This window comes from Rousettus aegyptiacus, unplaced genomic scaffold (genome assembly GCF_014176215.1).
Source record: "Rousettus aegyptiacus isolate mRouAeg1 unplaced genomic scaffold, mRouAeg1.p scaffold_m13_p_16, whole genome shotgun sequence".
Classification (NCBI taxonomy): domain Eukaryota; kingdom Metazoa; phylum Chordata; class Mammalia; order Chiroptera; family Pteropodidae; genus Rousettus; species Rousettus aegyptiacus.
The window spans coordinates 35,512,784-35,521,725 of NW_023416291.1; the positions used below are offsets into that span (position 1 = coordinate 35,512,784).

General features: G+C 51.5%; 1 protein-coding gene and 1 pseudogene across 1 annotated transcript in view; both read right to left on the reverse strand.

Moving 5' to 3' along the window:
* MYO1F (myosin IF) overlaps positions 1-8,041 on the reverse strand; it is a 31,240-nt gene extending 23,199 nt beyond the window's left edge. Inside the window, exon 1 of the mRNA XM_016163049.2 lies at positions 7,908-8,041. Coding sequence (XP_016018535.2) covers positions 7,908-7,910 — 3 coding nt within the window. The 5' untranslated portion in view covers positions 7,911-8,041. The remainder of the gene's footprint in view (positions 1-7,907) is intronic.
* Positions 6,219-6,337, reverse strand: LOC118612658 (annotated as a pseudogene).
* Positions 8,042-8,942: the final 901 nt, after the last annotated feature.

Genomic DNA, 8,942 nt, shown 5'->3' on the forward strand with positions numbered 1-8,942 from the left:
CCTGTCTGGTGCACTCATGGTTGGATAACATGTCCCTTCTCTAGGAAGCTTCTTATCCCCAGACCAGGAGCTCCTGGAGAGCTGGGACTGGGATGGAGCCCCAGTAGGAAGGACCTAGCAAATGAACAAAGGACAAGGGCGAAGGAAGAAACTCAACTTCAGAGGAAGACACCACGGGCAAAAAATACTGGGAACGAAAGTCAGGTCTTCAAAGATGACAAATGTTTGCGGAGCAGATTCCAGGGAATGGAGATGGGTATGCTGGGCAGAGGGGACTCCGACAAGGGTCAAGCAGGAGGGTCAGTGTGGGCAACTGTAGGGCAGAGGTGAATGAGTAGCCAGCCTCTCTCAGAGGTGCTGGGGAGGCCACTGAAATTTCCTGAGCAGAGGCGGTGCGTGGTCGGAATCTGGATACTCTGACAGCCAGCAGAGGGTTTGTCAAGAAACGCCCACAGATATTCAACATACCCAGCTTTCCGTGTGGGCAGGTCTGGATTCTCATCCTGGTTGGGTGACCTAACACTGTTGTGAGCCTCTGTGGCTTCATCTATAAAATGAGAGACGCATCCCACTTGCCAGGGTTGATGTGAGGATGAACTGTTCTGGGGAACAAAGGAGTAGGCGGCTGATGCGCTTCCTTAGCCTGAGAAGTTGTGACTATGGGCCTGGGCAGAGGAGCATGGGACAGAATTAACATTTACCAAGCCCCTGGCACTGGGTGGGGCTGTCACCAATATTACCAGCAATCTTCATAGCAACTCAGTGGGATGTCAGCTGGGATGGAAACTGAGGCTTGAGAAGTACAGTGGCTTGATGCTTGACTAAGGATAAGCTAAATTGTTTCCAGGGGTGTGGGATTGAGTCTGGGTCCATCTGGCAGCAAAGGCCAGGCTCTTGCATCTATACCTGCAAGTGTCTGGGACTTGCAAGTCGAGAAAGGTTTTGATCAAGAGCAGGAAGAGAGGGTTCACGAGGTGGAGTAAACTGCCCAGGCAAAGATGTGGAGGTGTGACTGAGGTGTGACTGAAGTGTGACTGAGGCAGGCACAGAATGCAGAGGAGAGAATGTGAAAGAGTCAGGGCATGAACCCCTCAAACTGCTTCCAACCCGAGTGAGGAGTCAGAGCAAGTTTCTCATATGGCAAATCTCATCCCTTCTCTCTGTGGCTTTTCTCCTGTCTTGGTTTCCCATCACCTTCCCATTCATCCCTTCCATAAATCATTCTTGAGCACCTACTGTGTGCCAGTCACTTACACATTCGAGAAGAACTCTTTCAGTTCTTTTTTTTCCCTTTCAGTTCTTTACTGAGTTGCCTCTAAGCCTTTGCAGATGCTGAGCCCTCTGCTCAGAACACCCTCCCTGCCTGGTGAATACCAATCTATCCTCTAAGATTTGACTCAGGGATGCTTCCTCTGAGAAGACCTCCCTGACCCCAGGACAGATCAGATCCTCCCTCTGGACCCCCACAATGCCCTGGGCATCCCTCACCATAGCCCTGTCCACGTTTTGGACATCCCGCACATCTTCCTGTGTATGAGCTCCCAAGTGCGGGGGTTCAGGCCATGCCTGGCTCAACAAGGCATCAGGGCTCATGTGAATGAATAAGTGAAAGAACGAAGGAGTGCATGAATGAATGGAGGGGAGGGGTGGTCAGTCTGGGTAAGGTCCTAAAGGGCCTTGAGCACTAAGCAAAGGAATTTGGACTTGAGTCTCTGAGGCTTGGAGAGTTCTCAGCAGAACCATATTGCCCTGGGGACACTTGAGGAATCACGGGAGCATTTTTGATTGTCACAGGGATGGGGATACGCCTGGCATATTAAGGGGACCACAGGTGCCAAATTTGTACTCAAATAACCTCCTGCCCGCAGCTACCCACCCAACCTGGGTTCATGTAAGTGATAGATGTTCATATAAGTCACAACCCTGTTTATAATCAATCATTGGAACCTAGACCAAATTTGAGCATATATATAAACAGAAAATCTGTATCTTTTTTGTACAGTTGATACCCATTGCATTTTTCAGGAATGTGACTGTCCTGTATCAAGGGAGATTTTAGTTTTGATCAGATTTTGCTAAGAACTGTTCAGCATTTGGAAGTTCATGCTGTTCGAGGTGTTGACATGGCCAATATCCCACTTGCGCATTGGGCTGTCAGCTCATTGAGACACACCTGTGTCCATGCATGAGTACTTGGTGGCTGCAGTGGGCATCCTTGGGCTACTGGCCTGAGCATTTTCATCTTTATGCATACATTTCATTATAAATGACTTTCTCTTCCACATTGCAGAGGATCTAGGGGGCCTGTCAAGATGTTCATTATGAGAAGAGGGTGTCAGATGCGACAGAACTCTGGGATGCAGTGGGAAGAACCAGGTAGGGGAAGGACAAAGTTATGGGAGCAGCATTGTGGAAGGCAGGGGGTCAGCTGGGAGGTCAGAGGGAGCCAGGACCAGAGATGGCTTGCAGGTGACAAGGGCTGGTTGGGAGAAGCAGGGAGCTGTTGATCACACTCTGACCAACTCACTAGTGACCAACTCACTAGTGACCCCAGGGGTCAGAAGTAAGATTGAGAGCTCAGGAAGTGTAGACGGGGATCAAAGATGCTTGGGACAGTCTGGCTGAAATGGGGAAGAGGGAAAGAGGCTATGGGGAGAGATGGGGTCAGGGGGACACGTTTCCTGTTTGCAAGAGGGGAGACCAGAGTGTGTTGGTGAGAAGGGACATGAAATTCGGGAATGAACTGGCATTCTTCAGGGTCCAGTTGGGGCAGGAGTGAGTGGAGGACAGGAAGTGGATTCTCTTTCTGAAGACCTCAAGGGGTAGGGCCTTGGGTAGTAACTATGGTAACTGACTACAACAATAGCAACAATAGTTAATACCCCACAGGCACATATCCTGTGCCAGACTCTGGTCTAACTGAGCTTTTTCCATGAATTACCTCATTTAATCCTCTCAACACATGCTGAGGTCGGTACTATAATTAGGTCCACTTTGCAGAATAGAAAACTATGGCAGAGAGAGGTTAGGTGTCCTCTCCAATGTCACACAGCAGGAAGAGAGGACTCACGAGGCTGTGTGATCTGGGTCAGAGGTAGTGGGGTTGGTGCTTCAGGTCAGATGAGGATGGAGCAGGGACAAGACTGGTCTTTTCCAGGGTTTCCCCTTTGGGGTCAGCTGGGTCTCAATGCTCCTGGGCCCCTCAGGTGAAGCTGACACTCAAGGCCACTTCCTTTCTCTGAGGTCAGAGGCCTCAAGGCTGGCTGTGTCTGGCTGGCTCTCCTGGCCCTGAGGACTTGGTTCCTCTTTCTGTCCTCCCCACTTCCCATACTCAACCAAGTGGCCCTCTGCCTCTTACAGCCCGTCTCCCCATCTGTGTCCTGCCTCAGGCTCCCAGGACCCCCGGATCCACACCTAGCTCCGTGTGATCACAAAATCCATATATTGCTAGCAGCAGAGGGAGAGAGGGTTTTGCTCAAGTAGGTACAGTGTGGGAAGACACAGGAATTTTGGCATGGGACCAGTACAGTGTGAGGCCTGGCTTGACAGCTGACTGTGACGTGGGGAGGCCACTTTACTTCTCCAACTCTCAGTTTCTCCATCCGTGAAATGGATTCCATAATAAACTTCCTCCATGAGTTTGCTGAGAGGAGTAAATGAGCTAACATAAAGAAAAGATGCACTGGGGTGCCTCAGGAAATGGCAGCTGGCGGCCCCCAAGAGCATTTAGTGGAAATGATCAGTATTTCACAGAAGATATAGGAGCTGGCCAACATATAGTTAGTTGTTGAATGAATGAATGAATGAATGAAGTACCATTGAGATGAGACCACCTCCTACTCTGAGTCATGGGTATCCCTCTCTCCGTGGCCCCAAAGTCTCCATGGGTCAAGTTGAAACTATTTGTTCCTAAGTCCCTTACTTAGGGGTGGGGGTATAAATAAAGAGGTTGTGGTCACAGTTGACCACAAGCCAAATATGACTCAACCTGGTGGGGCTCTTGTGAAAGACAGTCAGGGGCTCGAGGTGGCTGGGTGGGAAGAGGAAGGTAGCTTCTAACTTCAGCTCTTCGGAGAGGCTCTTACAACTAAAAAGGCAGGGGGCAATGGGAAGTGGGGCTTCCCTGGCCTCAGAGTGGGGAGGGGCTGTTTGTGACCAAGGTGATGGCTCCCATAGTGCTGGGGCATTGGAGCCCTGTAGTGAATACACTTCCTGAGCCCCTACTGTGCATGGACATAGGTGAGCCCAGGCCTAGGGTACTTCAGTATACCCGGAGCAGGTGAAGTGAGTTGCCCAAGGGAGACTATGGGTCCACATCCGGCGGTGCTAAAGAGAAGTAGGGTGATCAGTAAGGGCTTCCTGCAGGAGGCAGCCCTTGCTACATAAACTTCCCAGGCAGAGTCAGTGGTGGCAGCAGGAGCCATGCGCCAGGAAGGCCTTGGGTTTGTGTGGGATACCAAGATCTTATTTTCTTTGGAAAAGAGAGTCCGGCTTCAAATGAGGCATGGATGGGCAGACCGGGCAAGTGAGAGTTAGCACAACCTTCTCCTCCGCAGTGGCCTCTCATCTTTTAGGATTAGGAGGTCAAGGTGGCTGTTAAAAATGCGACCTCGGGAGTCACTGAGTTGAAATCCTCTCCCATTTTTGGCTTGTACAGCAGCTTGTTGCCTAATCTCCTTGTCTCAGTTTTCTCATCTGGAAAATGGGAACATGGAGGGCCACAGACTTCTCAGGGCAGCCGTGAAGATTCAAAGAGGCAAGGCGTGTGAAGCAGAAATGCTAGCTTCCCTCACCGCCGCCAACAGCAGCAGCAGCTGCCTTACACTGGTCGGTCCCATAGGCACAAGGCGTGGGGCCAGGAGGAAGGGCTGGATAAGGGAACTTTTGCAAATTGCATTTGCCCCAATTGCCCCAGCCTCCCCACTCCTGGGCGGTGATGAGCAGAACCCCAGGCTGGAGAGAGCAACAAAACAGCCACTTCCTTCCTTGCTGGGGTCCTGCGAACTGTGGTTGTCAGCCGGGAGGCGATGTGAAGCTGCTATGGCTGCTGCAGCCAGTCCCCAGCCCTGGCCTTGCCTTGTCCCCCTGGTGTGCCCCTTGGTCCTGCCCTCCCCAAACCCAGTGGGGTTCTGGAGCCACGCTCTGTACCCTTCCACTGCACAAACAATAATCGTACTTACTAAGGCTCCCAGGGGCTCCTCTTCCATTTGGGGGGACACCTCGCTTTTCTTTTCACCTAGCCAGAAGCCATTCTCCAATATGTGGGGGCCCTGGTCCTCCCAGAGCCCGTCTTCCTAACTCTTGGCCCCTAGCCTTCCATGGGCCCTACCCCGGGACTAAGCAGCCTCATCACTGGCTGCTCTACTTCACATCTGCACTTTAAAAACGACCACCATTACTCTCATGTCACCACCTTCACCACCTGAGGACAACCAGTTGCGTCCTTCACCCACCAAAGCCGAGCAGAAACAGCTGATAACGCCCCTTGCAGCACCATCAGCTAACATCGAACAGAAAAAAGGATTGATTTCTCCACCTATTCCCCACCATCAGCCGCCACCGTCACCACCTATCATCGCTAGCACCAGAAATCCATAATAACCAACCACTATCAACAACCATCGCCATGACCACAATACTAGCCATCAACAATCACACATAACCAGCTACCACTGAAACAGCAGCCAACAATACTTTAAAAACCAACAGTGCATCATTACTACTCCTTAGATTGTTACCAAAAATAAAAAATGAACGACCAACAGCAAATGAACACTACCAACACCACCCAACTCTGAATAACAGTGACTGCCAACTGCCATCATTCCATGGATCCGCTCCCCAGCTGGAAACAACCACCCACCATCCAGCAGTGTTCATCACCAGCTAGCACCAAGAGCAACCGTCGCTACCGCCAACCCATCCCACTCACAAGAATCTTTCTTTCTTTTTCTTTTTCTTTCTTTCTTTCTTTCTTTCTTTCTTTCTTTCTTTCTTTCTTTCTTTCTTTCTTCTCCTCTCTCTCCTCTCTACTCTCTCTCTCTCTCTCTCTCTCTCTCTCTCTCTCTCCTCTCTCCCCTCCCTCCTCCCTCTCCCTCCCTCCCTTTCTTTTTTCTTTTTTCTTTTTTTTTTTTGGTGAGGTGACCCTTGATTGACCTCACAGATTGCAAAGACCTTGTCAGTTTACAATTCCTTTTTAAAATTTTTTTTATATTTTATGCCTACAGCACTTGGCCTTCCTAGGTGGTCTCCCATCCAAGTACTAACCAGGTTCGACCCTGCTTAGCTTTTGAGATCTGAAGGGATCGGGCTTGTTCAGGGTGGCATGGCCATAAACCAAACAGCCATCTTTCAACAGCAACTCCTCTTCAACAAGCAAGAGTGAGTCATCTCTACCTGTTGCCATCACTAACTCCAGGCATCATCCGTAGTGGCGGTGACTGTGTTTTGAGTGCATGTTGTGTGCTCTGTAAGGCACTTGACAAACAGTGTTTCATTGAGTCAACACTCTTCCTGGCACCCATCATCCCTCCAGGAAGATGTCAGAGGTCCTAGCCTCATGCATGGATTCCACTCTTTTTCTCCACTGTGGTCCTCTGGGATGGGTTTCTCCCTTTCCAGACCCCGTCAGCTAAACAAACCATTGACTAAGCAGTTTTCACACAGTTTCCTTGGGAGGGGTTGCTTTTTTCTGCAGTAGCAAATCATTTCCTGTGTTCTTTTGATCAAAGTCTGCTCATCTGAGCTCCTGAGTCTTTCTGGCGTGGCGCCTTCTTGGAAGAGTTCTTGTCCCCAGCCCAGAGCTCTAGCTGATGGTTTGGTTTTAAATTACCCAGATGAGTCCTTGGCCAGTGATGCCCAATTTATCATCAGCTTCCTGAAGTAAGATGTTCTATCTCAGACTAATACAATCCCTGTCTCTTGGTCTACCCCCTTGCCTCTGCCTTGGTCAGATACCTGCTGCAACTGCCAGAAGCTCTGCAGTTGTCACCACTGGCTCTGTGACTGTCTCAGCCACATGCCCTCATTGACAGAATGATGGAAAATGAAAGCTGAAGTGGCTTGCAGATACATGGAGCTGTGGGGGCGACTATTATTTACCAGCCCAGGCTCGCTTTAAAGTGTGTGTTATGATTCCATTGGGTCTAAATTCATGACCATAAAAATCACTCCACCCTGTCACCACAGTCATCATTAACTTTGGCCTCACCAGGCAGTGATGCCTTTGGCTGCAGTGTCTCCCCTGCTGTCCTCACATGGAAAGGTGCCAATGGTGGTGCAGACATTCTGTGTCTCACCATCTGCGTCCGCGATTGCTATAGCCAGACCACCCCTGCTGCTGGCACAGGCTTGCTGTCACTACATCATCACTGCACCCCACCGTGCATTTGACACAGCTTCCCTTCCCAGCTGTGGACTCAGAGTGGCTGAACACAAGACCCTCTGAAATTCTAACTGAGAGGTCCCCAAAACACCTTCTATATCTCAACCAACTTCCATATGTGACATATGTGGGAACTGAGGCCCAGAGAGGAGAAATGACTTGCCCAAGGCTACCCAGGCAGGTGAGGGACCAAACTGGGCTGGAAACCAGGTTTCCTAAGCCCTAAGAAAGAGGTATGTCCCTGTTCCTGCAGACATTGTGTGACTCCTCAAGGCCACCTTCTGTCCTTATTACCATTCCATCCTTAGCTCCCTAGCTCCCATCACCATTCTGGCCTCCTGTTCATCATGAGATGAGGCTTGGTCCCTGATGAAGAATGCTGGGGGGGGGGGGCGGGTATCTGAGCTGTACTGAGGGACCCCAAGGGATCTGCTGTGACCTTCCCCATCATCCACTTTCCAATGGTAGCCTCCAGGGCACTTCCACCTGGTTGCACTTCAGGACCCACCCTTGGATGACTTACCATGGTGAGGGCTGGCTTCTGGGTTCCTGGGGGCGCCCAAAGGGGTTGTGGCAGGGGTACAGGCTCAGGGAGCTCCGGGGGGTGGTTTGGGCATGGCCCTGCTCCTTCTCCTTCAACAGACTCCCAGCCCTAGTTCCTCTTAAACAGCCCCCTCTCACTTCCTTTGGCGGGAGGGGCCGCGGCTTCAGGGGAGGGAAGCTGAGCCCCGAGGGCGGGGAGAGAGCTCCAGCAGCGCAGGGCTGAGGGAGCTGGCTGGGGCTGAGCCTGAAGAGAGAGGTCGAGGATTGATGGCAGCCACTGCCAGATCCCACAGGGCCCCTTCTCCAATTCCTTGGAGACAAGGGCTGCAGCAAGGAGCACACAGGTCAGCTGGCTGCAGGACTACCGCTCTGTCCAGGAAGACCCCAGGAAGCATTTGAGCTGCTTCGGCTCTGCAAAATCACTTCAGACACGTGTGTGCTCTGGGCGTCCCTGAACAAACACCCTCTTTCAGAGTGGCCTCTGCTGGTCTTTCCTTCAGAATGGCCCGTGTGTGTGTGTGTGTGTGTGTGTGTGTGATGGGGTGGGGGGAAGGCAGCGAGAGTGGACGGTACCAGGAGCCAGGTGCACTTGGAAAGTCCCAGACATTGGAGGTCAGATCTGGATTTAACGATCCCCAGCTCTGCTACTTCTGGGGTTCCCCCCATTTTGTCATCATAAAACCGGGGCGCAGGCCCATGGCCTGATCTTTGGGAGATCAGCAGGCCACGTACTGGTCTCCCCTTGTTATTTGAGGAAATGGCAGTTCTGAGAAGTTGTCACCTCCCGGTGCCACACGGCGAGAACGTAGTTAAGGCAGAAGCCTAGATGCTGGGAGAGCTTGGCAGCGAGGCTGGAGGACCGGAAAATCCCTGCGCTTCAGGTTTGCACAGCACCCTGCCCGGAGGTTGCCAGAATGCGGCGCCCCCTCGTGGCCATATATGGGGAGGAGCCCTTTCCTCCCTGTATCTCACGCAAGTGATTGGCTTGGCGCCTGCAAACCTCAACAAATGCTTC